The 22432-nt window shown below is 43.8% G+C and overlaps 1 protein-coding gene across 7 annotated transcripts; it reads right to left on the bottom strand.

The window, feature by feature from the left end:
• Positions 1 to 206: 206 nt before the first annotated feature.
• Positions 207 to 20395, bottom strand: cplane1 (ciliogenesis and planar polarity effector 1). 7 transcript variants are annotated; one of them, XM_058061626.1, is made up of 51 exons: positions 20076 to 20395; positions 19984 to 20005; positions 19746 to 19904; positions 19545 to 19680; positions 19351 to 19470; positions 18810 to 19042; positions 18596 to 18699; positions 17482 to 17638; positions 17322 to 17425; positions 17071 to 17253; positions 16587 to 16836; positions 15785 to 15988; positions 14968 to 15713; positions 14696 to 14877; positions 14540 to 14620; positions 14309 to 14470; positions 14079 to 14234; positions 12807 to 13038; positions 12616 to 12743; positions 12328 to 12545; positions 12089 to 12253; positions 11869 to 12013; positions 11704 to 11801; positions 11414 to 11557; positions 11229 to 11340; positions 10027 to 10309; positions 8950 to 9942; positions 8726 to 8877; positions 8569 to 8651; positions 8441 to 8487; positions 8057 to 8306; positions 7688 to 7993; positions 6495 to 7064; positions 6245 to 6420; positions 6111 to 6177; positions 5977 to 6040; positions 5765 to 5899; positions 5220 to 5288; positions 5055 to 5131; positions 3589 to 3838; positions 3255 to 3514; positions 3041 to 3194; positions 2771 to 2971; positions 1903 to 1945; positions 1696 to 1833; positions 1444 to 1621; positions 1322 to 1371; positions 1035 to 1214; positions 818 to 957; positions 560 to 753; positions 207 to 487 (listed from the first exon to the last, which is right to left on the bottom strand). In XM_058061626.1, exons 3-51 carry the CDS (start codon positions 19824 to 19826, stop codon positions 332 to 334), a joined length of 9357 nt encoding a protein of 3118 aa, XP_057917609.1. In that variant the 5' UTR covers positions 19827 to 19904; positions 19984 to 20005; positions 20076 to 20395; the 3' UTR covers positions 207 to 331. The 7 variants fall into 7 exon arrangements, with proteins under 7 accessions (XP_057917609.1, XP_057917601.1, XP_057917642.1 ...); XM_058061618.1 differs by having other exon boundaries at positions 19984 to 20395; XM_058061659.1 differs by having other exon boundaries at positions 560 to 696; positions 19984 to 20395.
• Between the last annotated feature and the right edge of the window lie 2037 nt (positions 20396 to 22432).

The raw sequence follows: 22432 nt of genomic DNA, 5'->3' as shown, positions 1-22432 counted from the left end.
TTATGGAGTTTTAACAGCGCCCCTAGCGGTTTCAAAATGGTTGGCAATGATGTACACAGTGTACCAATAAACTACTTTTTGACAACAAATAAGCACTGTAAAGCTATGAAATTCGACAAAATGTAAATTATAAAAGTAACTACCACTAATTATAAGTCAAAAACAAAGATGTTTAACAGAGAAATACTGTATTTAATTGTGATACTACAGTCTGTGCAAAATCAACACATTTGAAAACATGATACATAACAAAAATGTAAAAAGTAGAAATATAATCGCAGATGTCATATACAGTACTAAGTTACAATATTAGCTATATTGAAAAGGCACATCAGTTATGTGCAGCTGCCATCTTCTCGATGGCCGCCCAGTCGATATCGCTGAGGCTGCTACCACCGCTCTCTGTCACCTTGTTCAGCCATTCCATGCCTGACGCACCACCTATGGCACCATCATCCTGCTGGTCTGAAAGCCCTGCAAGTAACTCCTGGAACCAGAACAGGACATCACTCAACAAGTTAATAACTCAGTTAATAACACTCATCTCATCTGTACTCACAGTTTTTGTCTTGTCCAAGCCAAGTAACTTGAAAACATCTGAAGAGGGGCCTCTTGGATTGGCTGCATCGCTCTCCTCCATGTCTGCCACCTTTCTTTGCTGCTTCATATTTCTGAAATGCTGCTCCTCGTGGCTCTCTGTGGAGGACAGCAAGCCTTGTGGGGAGATCGGATGTTCCCTTGACAGAGAGGTCCCTGACAGCAGCACAAAGGTTTGTTTCTTCAAATATCATTTAATTATCAGTATCAACAATTCTACCTGGTCTTGGCAGCCTCTTGCTGTCCTCGGAAGGTTGTCCTGGAATTTCCGCAGTCCAAGGCCGATGCTGGGCATGTGTTTGTCCTGAAGGATGCTTCAGACTTTTTTTCTCATGGCTGAAACCCGACAAAGATTTTGCTCTAAAATACAAGCAAATACAGCTAATACCAGTTAAGTATGAACAGATTTTTAATTAACCTCTGTTGCAAGAAAGTACCTGCGATTGCTAGTGCCTGGTGGTGCAGAGGCACACCGGACAGTAGTGACGGCAGGGGCGGGCATCGGACTCTCGTCAATCACAAAAGTACGAGATGGTGTGAAGATGTTGCTGCCAAGTTGATCAGCCAAGGAAGTGGCCTCACGGATCCTCTGGTTGAATTGTTTCAGGAGCATTGCCCTGGTCATCAAAAATGATATCCATGTCACATTAAAGCAGACATGAAGAACCCCCCCCGCGCCCCCGCCCCGGCCACATTTTTGACATCCAGGTAAATACTTTCATACTTTTGCGTTTCCTCTTTGTTCCTCGAAATGGTCCCATGGTTAGGAGATTTCTGCAATGACAAAAAAGGCAGATGAGTAACCATGTGTCGTGATATGATGGCTGACTGACAGCTGGATCTGACCAATGTCCTCGATGCTGAAAAAGGTTTGCGCTCTCTCTCCCGTAGGCTCGCTCTCTGTTTCTGATAAACAGACCCTCGCTCCCTCTGCTTCCGCCTCATCCACATTCTCAGCTCTCTCCTCTCGTCATCGGCGAGAGCACGTTTCAGTGATAAGTCAGAGCTTTGATTCTCCTGTCTGCTGTACGGGCCACATTGTCTTTTAACTCGGTGCTCCTCATACAACATGCAACACACCAGGAAAGAGCACCGTACCTGCTCAAGTCAAGTGCAGACGGGCCCAAAAATGACATTTCCAGGTCAGTCTGGGATAAATAACCTTCCCTTACTAAGCCTTCCAGGATTTCCATGGTATCAGACAACCCCATTTGGTCCAGACTCCCATTAGCTGTCCTATAGATGGACACATGAAAAGAACAATTAAAAAATGAATTGTTAATAAAACACTTCAAATCCACTTACTCGTCAAATGTTTCCAATGTGCCTGGTGACAGATTCTTTAGCTCTGTTGGAAGAACAAATTATTTTCATGAACAAAATTATGTTATTGACCCAAATACAAGACTGGATGATGCTAATTATATATAATAATAAAAATAATAAAAATAATAATAAATAAAAATAATATAATAATATAATAATAATAATAATTTTCCAGACCCATTTTTGGAAAATTAAGAATGTTCAGTATCAATGAGTCAACAGCTGGCAGATTACAATAACAAAATAATATCAAAGGTTACTTGATGACTCTGTTTCATTGATTACTATTATCTTTTTATTATTGTTTAAATATATAAATATATAAATATATAAATATAAATATAAATATAAATATAAATATAAATATAAATATAAATATAAATATAAATATAAATATAAATATAAATATAAATATAAATATAAATATAAATATAAATATAAATATAAATATAAATATAAATATAAATATAAATATAAATATAAATATAAATATAAATATAAATATAAATATAAAAACAATATACAATAACAATATAAATAACAATATAAAATAATATAAATAAATTTAAATTTAAATAAATTTAAATATAAATATTAAAACAATAATAAAAAGATAATGGTAATCAATGAAACAGAGTCATCAAGTAACCTTTGATATTATTTTGTTATTGTAATCTGCCAGCTGTTGACTCATTAATACTGAACATTCTTAAGTTTCCAAAAATGGGTCTGGAAAAAGACCACTGCTCCTGTATTCAAAGTATATACAATATTTGGTTCAATACAGTGTAACATACATGTATTATGTGTAGCAATATACAGTATAACTATGAAAGCTAATCTGTACTTGGAGGGGCGCTGTGGTGAGAGGAGGGGGAGGAGCCGTGACCAAGCTGAGAAGAAAAAGACGGATGCAGAGATGGTGTCTTTCCGTCTGGGGTAGAGGAGTTATGGTGAAGCATGTGATGGTTTTCTTCTTCCTGATCCTCTTTATTATCCATCTTCCAAATAGCAGGTTGTGGTAGGGCCTGAGGTGGTTGCGTAGATTCTGAGAAACGCAAGGAAATATTTAGTCGTTTTGAAAAAGTCATGTCAAAGTGAGGAAAATGTGACTTACTGCCCGCAAAGGCATTCTTTCTTTGACTGTTTTGGCTCAGTTCCAGGTCTGTTTTGTGCTCTTCCGCAGGGAGAAACAGTCTAACTGTTTTTCTAGCTGCCATCACGGGCTTTGGGGCCGAGACTGCAGAGGCGTGCTCAGGCTTGTTCACCAACTATACAATGCATAAACCATTAGTGTCATACAGATGGTGGGAACACAAATATGGAAATACCTCATTTGCGATTTTAGACCCAGGAAGGTCATTCTCCAAGCAGTCAGCAATGTTCTGGAGAGCGGCTAGCTGTGAATCCAGCTCCGACAGGCGGGATGAGAACCAGGCAGTAGGGTTTTTTAATGGAGGACTGTGAGGTCTATCTATCTGTGGTGTGTTAATGGCTTTATAGAGATCAGAGTCAGGTGAATCGTCAACGTGAGGTGGAGTAAGTCTTTGTGGCTCAGTGAAGCTGACTGAAGCGGAGTCCTCAAGGAGACCTAGAACAGAACACAAATACTGGGATCAAATCCGGCCAACAGATAATGATGTGGTCCTCACATTAAATCCAGACCTGACTGTGTGATGGGTTTCGTGGTTTGTTGTGAAATTCTGACTGACTGATGTGGATCTTGAGCTGCAGGATGAGTGCCACTAACGATGGAAGCTGCAAGTAAATGAAGCTGAGCAGGGGTGAGTACAGGAGGGCTCGAGGCGGGAGCATCTTTTCTTTCCAGCCTTCCTGAGCTGAGAGGTGGTAAATCCTGATGCTGTGCGCGCTCCTCAATATCCAAGACGCTCAGGAAGTTGCGGCTGACCTGATCCTAAGAGAAAAGGATTGAACGGTTTGCATGTAGGCCACGCAGTCAGGATTGGGTATCTGTGTGAAGTTTGCATGTTCTCCCTGTGCATGCGTGGGTTTTCTCCGGGTACTCCGGTTTCCTCCCACATTCTAAAAACATGCTAGGTTAATAGGAGACTCCAAATTGTCCATAAGTATGAATGTGAGTGTGAATGCTTGTTTGTCTATATGTGCTCCGTTATTGTCCGCCTCTCGCCCGAAGTCAGCTCGGATAGGCTCCAGCAACCCTAATGCGGGTAGGTAAGCAGCATAGAAAATGGATGGATGGATATATGGCAACTATCAGTCAGTCTTCAACGGATATTGTATCTAACCTTGTGTGATGTAGCTGTTAACCCTTTATAGGGCAAGTAACCATATATGGCAACTTGAAAAAAACAGGGTTTCCCCCAACAGAGTCATGTGACTTTCTCATGCCAATCAGACAAGATCAGACAATGTCACAGGAAGTGACATCATGGGCTGTGATCAATCAGGAGTGAGCCAATGTCACAGGAAGTGACATCATGGGCTGTGATCAATCAGGAGCGAGCCAGAGAGTATCAAACTTCCTTCTTCATTCAGAAGTCGGAAATTGCAATTTTCTGACGCTTGGGGCCCCGACACTCTCGGCCCAAACATAAAAACTAACCATGATTAGTTGATCACAGTCACTCTAACTACAGTACCTCTGTTGATGTCACCTTGTGCAGTTTGACCTGTCCCTTTTCCATACCCTAAATGGGCAAGGAACCATATATGGTAACTTCTATGATCTTGATTTGCACCCAAAACCTGAAACTTTTTTAAAAAGTAAAAAGAGAAAAAATGTCTTCTTATAGCCCCCAATAACACTGAAGGATTTAATTTTTAAATTTCTAAGTATTTCAGCGAGTGCCCTATAAAGGGTTAAAATGTGAGTGTAACGTTAGCACTGCAGCGTTGGTCACGTTAATGTCCTCCTATGCCACTCCTGTCCTACTCCATGTTATGTAGTTGTATTATATATTATGTTGGACAGGTTACTGTGAGTTACCTCGTACAGTATATGTCAAAAGTGTATAAAATGTTTCTGCATGAGACACTTCCAGTACAGTATTATGGGACTTATTTACACTAGTTGAAAAACACAATAATACGGGACCTTTAGCTATATAAGAGGGAATAAATATTATAAACAAAAATGTCTAGTTTCTTACCAAATTAATTTTCTCTTGTGATGGTAGGATGTCATGTGTTTCTCTAGGAGGGCTCTCTTCACGCAGCTGTCCTGTCTCTGTATTTTGTGTAAATAAGCATGGACACATGTTATCATCGCTGCAAATAAAAAGCGAGTTCTACATTACGGTGAGTATGCAGCCTACCTTCAGAAGTGATGGCTGCTACAGATGCTTGGGTGGACACCGCTTTATCCACAAGCATGGGGGGACACTCTGGAACACGTACATGAGACTTTGAAGACAACCCGGGGGTATGTACATCTGTGTAATACTTGCTTTTATAGTCAGTATAGTTACTCCAGACCCCATTCACTGTGCAATTTCTGATCAACCTCCATGTGCAATATTAAGGGCTCTAAATGCAATATACTATGTGAAGTATTTCCATAATGCCTCATATTAACTCACTAGCAAGATCTCAGTGTATAGACTGGTCATATCTAATCTCGTTTCATATTATCTACATACTGTATTGTATATAACTCTGGGTAAAACTGTTGATTTTGTTAATACTTGGGTTGTTTATATTGTTTATTTTTCTATATTGTGTATTTTGTACTGCTTAACTGATTCTGTACTCTTGCTGCTGTGCAATGTAAACTTCCCCACTGAGGGACTAATAAAGGCATATCTTATCTTATCTTAGGTGTCAAATGGACACATTTCTAACTGAGTACATTAAAGCTTACTTGGCTCTGTGTTGGTGAACGCATCGAGGCACTCGGGTGGTCTTTTACACGTGGAAGCGAAGGCATGAAGCTCGGCTGAGGTAGACGTTGCCCTGTCCAGTAATGTCCGCCCAGTGGGCATAGAGTTGATAGATCCTGAGAGAAGAAGATTTATGTATTTGTACTATTTAGAGAAGAAATAAACGGCAGAAGCAGTGCTTTTTGGTACGAACCCGGTTTGATGGCAGGAACTCTTGCAGGGGTCTTTACCTCTGCAACAAGTGGCTCCTTTTTTGGCTAAACAAATATGAGAATTAAACAATGACAAGGCTTGGATGGTTGCATTATCTTCACTTAATGTTCTTACCACTTGTGTAATAATGGCAGACTCGTTTGTTTCACTTGCTCTCAGTACCCTCTCTCTCCTCTTCTGCCTGCAAAACAATTATAAAAAAAATACAAAATCCAAATAACAAATGATTCAACTAAAGGTTATTTTGCCTCTTGCTGGAGTCCGAGGTGGGTGTAGCCCCTCTGCTTGTTTCAGTGGGGTCATTTACTCTGAGTAGCTGGAGTCGAGCCTCCTCAGAGTTGCGCCTTCCCGCCACTAAGCCCGTCAACTCCTCCAAGGAGATCAGGCGAATCTTTTGGGACAAGCGGGGCGCTTGGGTGGACATCTGTGGTGAGAGACAGACATAAGCGGGTGGGTGATATGATAATGAAAGACTTGGTTATGCCAGGGGTTACTCACTATTCTTGGTCTGGGGTTTATATGAAGAAGCTGGAGCTTAGGTGTTTCTCCCAGTGGAACGGCAGGGATAATCAACGGCCGGGACAGGGGAGGCGGCGATGGTATTCTGGGGAATGTGATGTGTCCTTGTGGACCCGCCTGCAAGTGCAGCAGACGAAGTCCATGTGTCGATGCAAAGTTCTGAGCCGTCTGCTCAGATCCCTCGGACCGCTGTTTCCTTGGGGTGGACTCAGGGGGTTCTCTATGGCTAAATCGGATAAGCTTTTTTGTAGTTGAAGACCAAATCCTTCTTTTCTTGTCTCTCGTCCCTGATGCAGCTCTAATGCTTGGTTCTACAGTGGCATGGCTTGGAGCGTGTGGCACATTAGGCTCCTGCTGAAATGTCTGCTGGAGCTGAAGTAATTTTACACCTGAAGCTTGAGAAGATTGGCCAATATTAACGTTCCCACTTGAGGGCGCTGCGTGACTGGTGCCATTGGTGATGAGAAGCCCTTGAGCAGGTGGGGTAAAGTTCTTGTTCCTTATTTGAACTTCTGTCGACTCCGCTTGCACAGAACGGGCTTGAAGTCCCTGAAAAGATAAAATAATTCGTTTAGCCTAACATTTCTTTGATTTTCAATGAGTGAAGGGGTTGTCCTTTCATTACTGTTCATACGCAAAAATGCATTCATGTAATGAAGTCATGTATGATTTTGGGTCCACATGTCGTCATTCCACGTCCTCTTTATTATAAGATATGTGCGCCGCACAATATGACGAATTTGCTAATATAGTGACGAGCAAACCACAAAAGAATATTATACATCATGTCATTGGAATACGCGAATAAATAAACCACACCTGCTCGGCATTGGGATGTGACAAAAAGTAAAAGAAATGTCAACAATTAAGGTAAGTAATTCAGATCCAAAACTGGTCGTTAAACATTGTTTTTAGTCGTAATGAATACGTATCTGCTCCTTCTCGATGCTACTGATTGTAGGCCAGGATTTTGTCTGCTTTACGATCGAAAATCACCACCAATGCACCTTTTTATGTGCGGTACCCACATCAGCCACAGGGGGCGCAAGGACGGAAGCCATTTAAGACCAGTGGTGCCCAAAGGGAAAACATTCATAGCCCACAGCTTCAAAAAAATATTTTTTCCAGGCCACCCCTGTTGTATACTGCAATATTAAAAAAACATGTATTACCTGATAATTTCCATGTGTACTGGAGGGTAGATTCCTGGTGTTGTGGTATTGAACATTTGCTGGAGAGGGTTCATTGTGAAGGCTCTGTATGGGAAGCTGCTGTGCATACATGGAGGCTGGGTTGTTAGATTCTGGATTTGGCACATATATTTGTTGTGATTGGGGGGTGGTAAGGTTTTGTTGAGGTGTGACATTGGCGACATGTGATGAAGGCGCGACAGGATGTAAGGATGAATTCTGCTGTGCGAGCTGCAGGTTGAAAAAGGAAGCTCCCAAAACCTCCATCAGGCTCATGTAGTTGATGTGCTGTAACACAACATTTCACATTAGCATCAATCCAAAGTGAGTGTAATGGGTTAAAGGTGTTACCTGGACCAGTCTGTATAAATCTTCACCGACACGCTGCCTCAGTGGTGATGGCTGAATGTTGGGTGGATGGTTAGGGCCGATAGGATCCACAGTGGGTGCACAGGGTATGGAAGGATGGGGCTGAGAACGTGATGGATGGTCGACTGGCCTACTGGTGTGCTGCTCTTCTTCAGGCTGGATTGCCTTAGTGTTTGGGGGATTTGGATCACTTGATGTTTGGGTGGACGGATGGCTTCCTGCTTGACTGGAGCTTAAACAACAAAACAAGAATCTGATAGTATCATGTATTACAATTTCCCAACCAAAGTTGAAGAATGAATCATGTCTAACTGCGTACTCTCCAAACGTGTTGAGAGAATAATTTGACATGTAATAGCAACTCACAGAGATGCGGAGCTGGATGTCTCCATCAGATCTGCTACCTTTAAACTCTGAAAAAGACAAAACAGACATCTGTGCATGTACACTAATACGGTAATGCAATTTATTGAGAATGGGTGGCTGATATTCACCATTTGAGGTGAGCAAGGATTTTCGGATATGATCGTATTGGAGAACGAGGACGACAGTTCAGTGCAGTCATTGTCACTTTTGCCTGTGGCACATCCATGTTGTTGATTTTGAATGATTTGATATGAGACGTAGATATTTACAATTGTGGTGCCATACCTTCTTTTTCAGGTGTAACATCCAAATCGTCAAAGCATGGTCGCTGTTGTATTGGGACAGACCTGGGAGCGCTGACATTGACGTCATCTGGGTCGTCAGGGAGAGGCGTCCTTTGAAACATCATCACTGCGGGTTCATCTGCATGAGAACCACTAGAAGAGCGTAATAAATACTCACTTCAGCTTCTATAAAATGACTGTAAGCTTTGTGAAATTTGCACTTACATGGAAGGTTCTCTTTGCTGTAGGTTGTGATCGAGAGCACCAATGGGAGTGTTCGCCGACCCGGGATAGCCGGTATCAACACTGCTCTCTCGCTCCAGCCTCATGCCCTCCTCGGGTCGCACCATGGGGGCAACAGTCCATTGTGGTTCCGGAACTTGGACGCGACCAATGAAGTAGTTGGGCTCGTGCTGAGGAGTGAACCTGCGCTCCAGCAGGCTGAGAGAGGTGAGGACGGCCGGCGCAGACGCTTTGACACGCATGACTATTCCTTTATCGGACGTTCCTTCTTTGTTCTGCTGCTTCTTTTTGCCAGGATGCCCTTGGAGAACCCTTCTGTCAGCCCAGCGTAACATCCACTCCAGAAGCCTGCCAAGCTCTGGGAATTGAGCCTCTAATTTAGGATCTAAGACCTGTTGCACTTCTACAATGGCTTCCACAGATATTGAACAACACTCTGTTGGTTGCAAGGCACTTTGGTTGGACTCGGAAGCAGAGGCTTTCTGTAATGGTGTACTGCTCTGATGTCGGTTAAACAAACCACTTTGTCTCCCAGACACAGCGAGGGCAGAGAGGCTCGTTGACGTTTGCGACTCAGGCGTTGTGCCACGTTTCACTGTCCTGTGGCAGCCCCCGGCTCTGAAAACGGGAAGATCGTTGTCACGGTGTTTCCTCGCCAGATGTTGCCCACTTTCTCTTTGGCGTCGGTGCATCGTGGTGAGTACATCAAAGGTGAGCGAATGCAGCTCTCTCTCCCTCACCGTGGAACCAAAAGATTTCAGTAAGGGAGATTCGCCGCCTTCGGCGCTGTCCTTCTCCAGCATGTAGCTAAGGAAGAGCTCGAGAAAGTTTAGATACTCGTCATCCTCGAGTTCAAACTCCCAGGTACCTACTACCGGGAGGGAAGGAAGCGCTGCATCACAGTGACTGACATTTTGCTCTCTAGTCCCACTCCTCGCTGGAACAGAAGTCTTTTTTTTGTTATCCTTTGCCACTCTACAAGAAGACAACGCAAAATAAGCCACACCTTTTAAAAAATAAAATTAAAAAAAAACATAGGTTTTATTGCACACTGGTTACCTTGCTTTGGATTGGCTGTGCGGGGTAGAAGCGACAACCTCAACTTCCTCTGTATTTCCGTCTGTTAAAGTACTGGTGCTCACGCTCATGGCAGGTGAGAGCTGCCTCGGCACGGACATCCCCGGTCTGCATCCCCCATCATCTTCTTCATCCTCTTTCCCCCACAGTCGGAGCTCAAGAGGAGCCAGGTGCCTGAGCATACGCCCAAGGTGCTTTCTCCTCTGCTTGAGTTTGTCTTGGATCACAACTGTCATTGAGCCACTGGCCTGCTGTTTGTTCCCCTCTGAAGAAAAGACAGCATCCAGGGGAGTATGTTTATAAACAGCACTGATGGGCAACACAATGTGGCAATGTGCTTTAGAAGTGTCCCTAATATTTTGGTTAAACCACAGTATTGTCTTTGTGTCCATAATGAAGTGTCCTACCAATATGCACTACCCAATGTATCCATCTACGGTGGGCTGCGGGTACGTAGGTTGGGTCAGATGCCCTATCGTTCAATTTGCATAATTGACATATGTGGCATATATGGCGGCTGAAATGAGTTTCCTCCGTAGGGTAGCTGGACTCACCCTAAGAGATAGGGTGAGGAGCTCAGTCATCCGGGAGGGGCTCAGAGTAGAGCCGCTTCTCCTTCACACCGAAAGGAGTCAGTTGAGGTGGCTCGGGCATCTAGTCCGGATGCCTCCCGGACGCCTCCCTGGTGAGGTGTTCCGGGCATGCCCGGCCGGGAAAAGGCCCCGGGGCAGACCTAGGACACGCTGGAGGGATTATGTCTCACAGCTGGCCGGGGAACACCTTGGTGTACTCCCGGTGGAGCTGGAGGAGGTGGCCGGGGACCGGGAAGTCTGGGCTTCCCTACTCAGACTGCTGCCCCCGCGACCCGGATAAGCGGAGGAAAATGGATGGATGGATGGACATATGTTCTTTATGGATGCTTGAAAAACCATAGGTTTAGAAATACAAATGAACCCTCTCCTGTTGTTTTTTTTAATATCACAAACTAGATTTTAACTACTTTTAGATGGGGGGAAGGGCGGGACCCGATGCTACGTGCGTTCATGTCATTGGGTGGGTGAAGTTGGCAACACTAATCACTCTGGCACAGACGAGATGTGTAAAGAAGAGTTCTGATCTATTTGGGCATTAAGTACAGTAATAGTTATAATACACATATAAATACTTATAATCTGTGTACATACCAGTGACACTGCATTGCTCCAGCCTCTGCAGCAGCGACTTATACTTTTCCCTTAAGGGGACTCTGACAGACTCCTCCTTCTCAGGGAAGGCGAGTACTAGTGTGTCTGCCACCTAAGGAAGAAAACAAACAAAGTATAATTTGTTGTTGTTGTTGAAGGAGGAGAGTGAGAAACCATCATTTCACCAGAGCAAGAGGTGGCAGTTCAGACACCAGGCTGAGCATGAGGTCCTGGAGGATTTCCTCTGCATTCAGGAAGTGAGAAAAGGGCAAATAACGCTGGGCCCAGAGAACAGCGTCCACGCAGGCTGATAGAATCTCTGAATCAGCCTAATAGACATAAGGTGAGAAACATCAACTCAGCAGTTTAAAAATCTGTGACATCATGTGGTGTATTTGTCAGAAAAATAACAACCCAGAAAGAGTCCCACCCACATGACTAGTATAGATAATTACGCACACAATCCAACACTTACCTGTTGCATTCTGGCAGCCTGATACTTCCTGCAGGCAATGGAAAGATGGTCTCTGACGTGAAGCATCCAGCATAAACCACACAGCTCCCTAAAACAGACTTGATTGAACAGGCCGGTGTCAGTACCTTATAAGAGAAACGAGATCAGAAAAAAGTAGCTTCGTACTAATAGTTTGAATAGCATCCACGTCCAGGTTCTTGTTGTTTGGGACCCGTTTGAAGAATCCTCCATGGCTGACAAACTTCCTCAAGCCTTCTGGGAGAACCTTTTCCTCGTCAAGAGCAGAGGGGTAACAGTACCGCTTCTTGATCTAAAAAAACAAAAACAAAACATAACTTTGGAAGATGTGAAGATATATTAAAATTAAGTATAGAGAGTGCAGTACCTTAAAGAGTAGATGCCTAGCACGGCGTAGATGACTGATGTACCACTGAGCAGCAGGGTGACAACAATGAGCAGCCCTGAGGAGTAGTAGCATCCTTTGGAGAACTCCAGACACTTTGTGGCGTGTTGTAACCTCAGCAAGCTGCCCCACCGTGCCTACCGGATCCTGGATGGAAATCGTCAACAATGAGAAAATATACATCTAAACTAATAGTAATATATATATTTTTTTAAATGTACCTGTGTGTTGGGGGAAGGCTGAGGACAATAAAGAGGCGGGGACGGCAAATACAGTCCACTGTGCACCAATGCAGGCAGGCCTGAGCACAGGTCCTTGGCTGAGTCCAACAAGGAGGTCAAGGGTGAAGACAACACGTTCACATCAGCCATGACAGATGCCTTCAGGATCTCCTGGATGGACACCTGTAACACAGCCAAGTCTTCTTCTTCCAAAGGGTCTAAAGGTTGAGACAAGATGCTGGTGGGTGAAAGAGCTCATTGTCATCATGGATATTTTTAATAACTAACCTATACAGCTCTTGTCGGTGATATCCCTGGGCTCTAGAGTGTTATTGTCAAGAAGCCATTGCAACTCTGCTTGAAAAATACTCTGAGGGAGCAAAGCTTTCGGGAGGTGAAGTTCCTGTCTGTTAATCCTGTTTAAAAAAAAAAAGTACTTCAGCGATAGCCACAAGAAATGAATTTGCTCACACACTGACCGCGTGAAGTCCAAGTGGTCAGTGCAGAAATTATTGTAAGCTAGGCTAACGGAGGCCGCGGTCTTCCAGTCCCCAAGATTGTACGCCAGCCATGCAGTCTCTGGGAGGAGACCCCCGAGAAGAAGCAGATCTAGGGCGTAGTCCACGGTCCACTTCTCTGACAAGTGCTGCTGGCGAACCGCTCGAGCCACCTCCTCCTGGCTGAGTGGCACCAGACGTGCCACATTTGAGGCTGGCACAAAACAAAATAAAACTAATGTCAATATAAAATGAAGGGGGGTGGGGCTTGAGAAGGCGCCAGAAGACTTCAGGAAAAATATGCACATAATGAAACCAAGATCCGCAAGTCAATAACTTCATTACTGGTGTACTGTTACTATATAAGGTTGAAATAATAATGCAGGGTTCAATTCCACCCTCGGCCATCTCTGTGTGGAGTTTACGTGTTCTCCCCGTGCATGCGTGGGTTTTCTCCGGGTACTCCGGTTTCCTCCCACATTCCAAAAACATGCTAGGTTAATTGGCGACTCCAAATTGTCCATAGGTATGAATGTGAGTGTGAATGGTTGTTTGTCTATATGTGCCCTGTGATTGGCTGGCGACCAGTCCAGGGTGTACCCCGCCTCTCGCCCCAAGACAGCTGGGATAGGCTCCAGCACCCCCCGTGACCCTCGTGAGAAAAAAGCGGTGGAAAATGAATGAATGATGAATAATAATGCACATTTCTTGTGACACAAGCCAAAGCTCAGTTTTAGGCTGAAAAGTTTGGGATTGCCCAAAAGGATAACCTACATTTGGATGAGAGGGCAAAATGCATGGAAAACATTCATTCATTCATTCATTCATTTTCTACCGCTTTCCTCACAAGGGTCAGGGGGTGCTGGAGCCTATCCCAGCTGTCTTCGGGCGAGAGGCGGGGTACACCCTGGACCGGTCGCCAGCCAATCACAGGGCACATATAGACAAACAACCATTCACACTCACATTCATACCTATGGACAATTTGGAGTCGCTAATTAACCTAGCATGTTTTTGGAATGTGGGAGGAAACCGGACTACCCGGAGAAAACCCACGCATGCACGGGGAGAACATGCAAACTCCACACAGAGATGGCTGAGGGTGGAATTGAACCCTGGTCTCCTAGCTGTGAGGTCTGCGCGCTAACCGGAAAACATACAAAATAACTAAATATATAATAGTGTGGATGTGACCTTAGAAAATACTGTATACACAAAATACAAATACCGCACTAGAATATGTTCAACACGTACCATGAGGTAGATGTAGCGGTGGCAGAACGGCCACATTGTGCGGAGGCAAGATTTTAAGAGGCTGATTAGTGAAATAGGAGGCCATGAATCTCGCCAGAGCATGAATCACAGAGCAGGCAGCGTCGTGGTGGAGGTTCGTGGGCAACAGCGGCTCGTCTGCAGAGCACAAAGTTCAATGACTGATGACATGAGACCTAAACAAAGCATGCCACGTTTTTTTTTTAACCGACATGTGCAAGTTGCGTCGCTACTGTAATGTCCGGCATTGTGCAGCACCAAGTGGGCCATGTGTTCTCCCAACTCCATGGCTTCTCTCAGGTGGTACTGAGCCAACATGCTGTAGAGGAGAGCCAAGCATAGCCTTGTCTCCAGGAAGACACTACGACGAGAACCTAAGACACACACATTATCATAATTTTTACACAATAGTTTTGACAAATTAGGACAATAAATGGAAATACCTTTTTCACTCTGTTCCCAAATTTGTGACCGCCATGTCTCAGCACTATTTTCATACAAGCCACACAGGAACTGCTGTTCACCTGACGAGATAATCCATGATATTTAGATACACATTTGAAATATCAGCCAAAGCATGACCATATGGATTATTATACCTGTGTAATTCAGCAGTGAAGGACCCTCCTCAAGTCGTTCTCCAGCAGCTTGCAGAGCTGTTTGGATCTCAGACATGATTACAGACAGCTGTTCCTCATCCTCCCCAAAGCTGTTTCCATCTCGCACCTCCTCTTGGTATTGCCGGGTGATGCTATAGACCCAATGCCACACCCCAACCAGCCTGTAAGACAATGGGATCACATTGTTTAATATTTTGAAAAAGAGTGTAGGGTGAGGGGTGCTGTTCGATTCTTTAAATTAAAAGCCAAACCTGCTGGATGGTCTCTGGGGTACAGACGGGCACTGATGTACAACCCCACAATTGTCCTCCCTGTGATCCTGTAGTACAGGCACATGGTAGACATCTGAGGATGCAATTTGAGGGTCCTTCTCTGCTGAAGACCACACACTTCTTGGCTGTAGGCTGTAGGCGCGGTCGAGGGCATCAGAGACCAGATTTAGAATGGAAACAGCTCCACGCAGACCGTCTAACCGACCTGTTGGGCAGGCCTCAGTTTGAGGGCCCAGCAGCAAGTGTGCCAGCTGCTTGCTTAGCTCCACCACCAGTCCCAGGACATGAGGCTCGCTTGAGTGATCCCAGGGAAGAAATGATAAAAGTGTTTTGAGCAGTTGCAGGAGCCAAGAAGATCCCAATGAACTACTTGTCCCTGAGTGGACATCGGCGCTTGGGATCAAGTGGAGAAAAGCACAAAGTTGTGCTACCCGATAGACAGCGTATTTCAGTAGGTGGGCTCGGTTTTCCACTGCATTTCCCAGAGACATGCAGAGAGCCCAAGCTGTCAAAAGCCCATTTTGGATCTTCACAAGTTCATGGTGAAGACAGCGTGTGGTCTCCTCAGAGTCTTCTTCTGGAACGGGGCTAGGCGCCAGTTTAGAATCAGTCTCGGAGTCCAGCGCGTGAAGTGTATCAAACATGGAGGCAAACTCCAGACGGCCTTCCGCTGGCTGAGAGCCAGGAGGAGGTCCGTCTACTTCAGAATCATCGTCAAAGAAGGTCTGGAAGTTAAATATAATAGTTAACAGCAGAAGCCATGACACAATGACCTGCAATTTCCCTTTTAACACACCTGCACTTTTTCAAGTAGCTCTTTTGTGCCACTGAAGTGGCCCTGGTCCTGAAGAAAAAGAGGTACAGAGGACTCTAGCGTGGCTGCAGAAGGGACAGACTCGGCAGCGTGAGGCACACTTGTAGTCAATGATTTGGACTCCTCAAAGCCATGGTCCAGATTGTGGTATGATGCAACATAATCCAACAACACCTTCACGTAACTCTGGAAACAGATGAAACAATCACATCACACACTTTTCAGCTTTTCAGGCCAGCCTCATGGACGTGATAGGACAGATATATATTTTTTAAGCAGGCTTCACTACACATCTTAAAACAAAGCCTCAAACTCTTCCAACTTATCGGTCAGTCAACGAGACATAGGAGCTGTAAATTGTTTTGTTTTTCTTCAGCAACCTAACCTAGCATGATGCTGCTGTTAACATGTCAGTGTAATGTTAGCACTGTAGTTCACATAGCTATATACTAGTGTTATTACAATGACAATGGATGTGGCTGGCGACCAGTCCAGGGTGTACTCCCATCTCAGCTGGGATAGGCTCCAGCATACCCCCGCGACCCTAATGATGATAAGCAGTATAGAAAATGGATATGTGTGCAATAGCACTTCTTGGAAACACACAAGGACAAACATAGCTCATTAGCATTAAAGCTTCAGACACACAAAACTGTGCGTTCCTTGATGGGTTTCCAAAATGCAATTCCAGCTATGACTGAGACCTCCTCTGACTCTTATTTCAGGTGGTTGAGAAATACAATATGTAACCTTTAAAACAGTAAGCCAAATAAATGTTTAGCACCTGTGATGTATCCAGAAGCTGGCCGGCCTTCCACAGGTCTTTGCTGGCTTTATCCAGCACAGCTTTCACCAACATTGCAGGTGACGGTCTGTTCAGGACCCTCAATACCGTGGCCATGTAGCCGTCAGAAACAATGCAGTACAAAAGGCGAGGATGCCAGGTCACGGAATATCGCTGCCTCATGATATCTCGCGCTGAGACGCTCGAGCTGGAAAGATAGGCTTCTGCTCTCCCGGCCTCAGCCTGTGGCCTAAAAACAAAGCCGAAAAACAAAGCCACTTCCATAAATAGATTAGGACACAAGGATTACAGAGCCTCCTAATTAATTCTCAGGGCATTGAATCGATTGCAACTGGACTGTTAAGGTTGCCTGAGGAGACATTTCACCTCTCGTCTTAGCAGACTTTATTATGCAAAGGCATCATTTTTTTAGACATATCCTATACTGCATCTCATTACATTGTACACAAATATAATGACCAACCGGTAAGTGACCAGCGGGTGCAGGGGGATGAAGTGCGCGGGTCCAAAGTCAACATTGCAACCACTGCTTGTCAGAGAGAGCAGCCCGCCAAGACGAGCCAGGATGAGAAGGGCGCCTCTCTTCAGAACACAGGCCAGAAAAAGGCCATCATGTGACCAGCTTAGACTGCCCACCCAGTATGACCTAAAAAAAAAAAAAACTTTAAACTCCAGTCCAAAATCAAACAAACTGAGATTGCGTATAGTCCGTACCTTATGTACTTAGAAGGAATCTCTTCAGCTTTACACCCACAACCACCAAGGCCGCTGGATACGGAGACAAAGTTCTGTGTGCTCACAAATAGAACCTGTGTCGCCTGCAACCAAAACATGTTTTAAAACCAGTAAGCTCGAGATTTTTTTTTATTCTTACCTTAGGCTGCCGCTGATTCAAAATAATGGCTAGGAGTTGTCCGTCAGGTGAAAAGTCAGCCACCAGCGCCCCTCTGGACTTCACCGGGTGGCAGGTCGGGTTAAAATGGGACATGGAGTAGGTCTTGGTGGCCCATTGTATGCTGTATCCCATGGAACTACACACAGGAATACATACATTTTTCCCCAACCAAATTTTCCAAACATTGACACGTTTTTCTTTGTTTTGGTTGTTTCTCATGCAGACGCTTTTTTCCGTTTAATATTTAAACGTAATGCTATTTTTTCCTCTTCAGTTTGACTTTACTCTTTTAATATTTCATCTTGGCTGCACGGTGATTGAGTGGTTAGCGCGGACACCTCACAGCTAGGAGACCCGAGTTCAATCCCACCCTCGGCCATCTCTATGTGGAGTTTGCATGTTTTCTCCGGAGTCTCCGGTTTCCTCCCACATTCCAAAAACATGCTAGGTTAATTGGCCACTCCAAATTGTCCATAGGTATGAATGTGAGTGTGAATGGTTGTTTGTCTATATGTGCCCTGTGATTGGCTGGCCACCAGTCCAGGGTGTACCCCACCTCTCGCCTGAAGACAGCTGGGATAGGCTCCAGCAGCCCCGCGACCCTCGTGAGGATAAGCGGTAAAAAATGAATGAATGATTAACACCGGTCTGCACCGAGTGGCCAAGTGGTTAGCGCGCAGGCTATGAGACCTGAGTTCAATTCCACCCTCGGCCATCTCTGTGTGGAGTTTGCATGTTTTCTCTGGGATCTCTGGTTTCCTCCCACATTCCAAAAACATGCTAGGTTAATTGGCGACTTGTGAATGGTTGTTTGTCTATATGTGCCCTGTGATTGGCTGGCAATCAGTCCAGGGTGTACCCCGCCTCTCATCCGAAGACAGCTGGGATAAAAATGAATTAATTAATGAATATTTAATCTTATTTCCTGTAAAATCTCTGGTCTTTTTTCCCCATTTGTGCTATATTTTTTAAATCATATTTTTAAAATGTGCCGAGACCGATTCCAAAAATATTCACGTGCCATAAATGGCCCACAGGCACCCCTGCTTTAGATGACAACATGCTTACTCATGATGACAACATGCTTACTCACCCCAAGTTCATGTGGTCATCCATCCACTGGATTTTGAGGTAGGTAATAATTAGCTTCTTCCCACATGTGAATACAAACGCTGATAGGCAGACGTCACCCATAGACTGTAATGAAAACACATCCAGAGTGAGTACTATTATGCATGCTGTATCTCTAAAGATCTGCCCCTTACAGAAAAGCCTTAGAGGACTATTGAAAACATTTCGAAACGGACCTGTGTCTTCAAAAAGATGGCACACTGGTATGTTTCTTTGTCATTTATGGTGGGCAGAACGGTATCGTGAAGTGGCTGTATTTGAGCCCAGCGTCCTTTAATGGTGTCACCTGGCACCGCCTTCAAGTCTCCGACATCCAAACACTCCCATAGAAAAAAATGCCCCAATGTAGAGACCACCAGGACGCGCATGCCGTCACCTGACACCTGGACCGAGAGCCGAGGAGCATTTCCTGAAAAAAATGCATAAATGAAACTGCAGAGCAAACGGAAAAAAAACATCACACAGAATAATACAAGGCAGGAGGCACTGTAATTTTACTTTATTTTAGTTTTATTATGTACCATGCTGGAGGTTCAGAGTAATTTTACTTTATTTTAGTTTTATTATGCACTACGCTGTGTTTTCAGAGTAATTTTACTTTATTTTAGTTTTTATTATGCACTACGCTGGTTTTTCAGAACATCATGATGGACAAACGCCTGCTTTAAAATAAAGCCAGGAGCTACAGTATGTAGTCATCCAGCTACAGGTTGGTACCTTGGGTAGCAGCAATCAACTGAGCAACTTCAGGGACAGCTACAGTTGTCTTCAACAAGTCTTTATCCCGGTTCCATAAAAACATCTCTCCCGTTCTTAAAAGTCCACTGAACCACAAACCTGGGAAACACACAAAAGGCAGTTTTATGAGAGCAAATGTAAATAAGTCACACACTTGGGTCTGACATTGTTACCATTATCCGACGGAGCCATTGTCACCACATTGTTAAGCAAAGGATGGAGTTTCGGGGTCTTCTTCTTGGTGCGACCATTGACCATGTTGATCTCGCTGATCCTCTTGTCATCCAACAGGAAGACAGACTCCTTCTCCTTCAGCACGGCAGCATTTATTAACATTTCATGGCTTTGCTAACTGAGTTGTTTATTTTTCCTACCTGTCCAAGCCAACAGAAGCGCGGCCATGGCTTCTTCCGTTTGATGCTGGAGCACAAAACAACCTCCAGCTTGAGCTCCATGTTGACAGGGAGGCAACATTCGTGTTTAGTGATGCCCTCAGGAATTCCTCTCTATGGCAGCTCATCTCCAGTTGCCACCTGAAAGCACAACAAAAACATGCTGTTAATGTTGTAAATGTTAGCATGAATGAATATTGATTTAGTAGCTTGTACAAACCCTGCTGAAGAAGAAACGCTCTCTTCGCAACAACCATTGTTATCCTCATCTGTGACACCCGGAATAGTACGTTTAACCTCAAAACCCCTCACCTAATGTCTTTGTTCTGCGACTTTGTCGTTCCTGAAATCACTCAAAACACACATAGCGGTTGTTAGCATTAGCCACTTAGCGAAATTGTAGGCGCTGGTCTTCAAAATAAAACCTGACTGTATATTTGTTGGATTTATATTCTTCGTTTAGACGTCGTGTGACTTTAATGGCTAATTTAGCGTTACAATGACGTGTTTAACTGCGGTTTAAGATTAAAAAAAAATAATTCGAAAGTCCCTCCGTTTTGCAGGCAAAACGTTTTTCCCATGATCCTCTTGGAGGAAAGCTTCCAGTCGTTACCGTAGGAACATGGGGGCGTGGCCGTAATGACGTTTACGGAAGTAGTCCGGTTCAAACACGTTCTCTCTAATAATGACTAGTGATTCTGTATGTATTGTTCTGTATCACTGTTTGCAGTGCATTTTAGGTACAAAATATACATACAAAATAGCACAATAATTACTTAATATGAAAGTAAGACGATTTTTTTTAAATACACAACATCGTGGTTGATTGAATCCGAGTGCAAATTTGTTTCAAATCTTCACTTGGAAATGTGAAGTGCTGCACAGGCAGCTATCCTCCACTAGGTAGAGTCCTGTTACTAAGGACAACTGGGTCTTCTTGCATGCACGACAAGTATGTGTCTAAACTCTATCAGTCAGTCTAAACTGAATGGAACAGCACTTTTTTTGGAAATATGTCATGCCTTTTGTGCAGTTTATCTAATATACTGCAGAATGTATATCAATACAAAGGGTAAGTTGTCTGACACTACCTTATTAGCTGATACTACATACTGTGTTGTCATTGTGTATGTTATAATACAACTGTACTCACCCCCTTTTTATTTGGATGCTTCATTTGCCTGCCATATGCAGCTGGAACACGAAACGACGGTCACAGTCAGGTTAGAGTAGTTCCATCTGAAGAGGGAGACATCTGGACATGATAGCATTAAGAATAGCTAGTTTACTACATGAAATCAGGGTTCATCTGTGTCCCTTTTGTTACATGTTCTTAGATGCATATTGCTGATACTGCAGCCTCCATCTAAAAGTCACTGGATGATAAAGTGTAAAGCTGCGCAACAACATGTCATTAAGTGGAGAACAATTCCCAATCTTCACTATTCAACGTGGGTACATCAGTTGGCATGGTAACCTTGTTTGCCATCTGCAGGTCTATTCATACTCCAGTGACACTTGGGGAGCTGTCAAGACACAATTTAATAATCTTACATCACAGTGGGTCAGAGTATGTGTGTCACATGCTGTGCACTTGATTGTCTCTCTTTCGCCTATGAAAGGGGGCAATTATCACCTTGGAAATACTGCAGAATTGAATGAATATGTAAAGTGTGATACATTGTCATATAAAGTTGCACTTATCTATTTGCCTTACAGAGTTACATTTTTTATCTACTACCTTGAATGAATTTTTGTCATCGCCCAGAGGTTGCCAAGCAACCAGAGGACCTTCCAGGGAGTCACCACGCCCCGGCCTTGAAATTGGCCCATGCATAACATTCTTGTTTGCCTTCTTGTTGAGGGGATAAATGAGAAAATCAATACCTCTCTTGTACCTGCAGTTGGAGGACACAGCCAGCAGGCAGCAAGCAGGAAAGCTTGTGGTGTTACAGGTTTATTTCCTCAACAAACATTATTTCCATGCATTATTAATGCTTTTATTATGTGTAGGTCAGGTGTGCAGCTACTCAGACAGAAACAGAAACTAGATCGACTAGTTTTGAGTGAACGATGATTCTAGGTCAAGTTTGTAAGATAAAGGAAGGAAAGCACAATTACATTAATTATGACAGTTGTGCTCCACTCGGTATGTTGCAGTGAAGGTTGCCAACGTGACAAAGGGAGTACCGGTTTACTCAAACAACATGTAGTTCATTTGGTAAATATACAGTTTTACTTCAGAACAAGATGGTATCTGAAGCTGTAACAAACAAATTAGTCTTAAAGTGGGCCACATTCGAGTAATACTGTAGCTGATACAGTTTATTAAAGTTACATTAAGTAACATCACAGTGTGTCCGAATAGAATGAGGAAGAAGAGTTTGTTTAATCTGTTAGACAGTTCACTTCCTGTATTTATTTATGTTCTCGTTTTCTATTTGCAAAAACATATATTTTATTTCAACAATAGATAGCTTATTCAGTAATGAAAGAATAAATACAACAGTAAATGCTAATACGCAAGACGCTCGGTTTACGAGATGATACATGAGATTGAGCCTTCCAAATTTTTAACATTACTTTACTTTATATAGTTTACATTATACTCTCCTGAACTGTGTGTATGCTACCGGCCCCGACTCCTCCCACCGAGACAAAGAGACTGA

This window comes from Doryrhamphus excisus, chromosome 2, assembly GCF_030265055.1.
Source record: "Doryrhamphus excisus isolate RoL2022-K1 chromosome 2, RoL_Dexc_1.0, whole genome shotgun sequence".
Lineage (NCBI taxonomy): Eukaryota > Metazoa > Chordata > Actinopteri > Syngnathiformes > Syngnathidae > Doryrhamphus > Doryrhamphus excisus.
The sequence above is the reverse complement of the archived record's forward strand: the minus strand, read 5'-3'. Positions and strand labels throughout refer to the sequence as shown.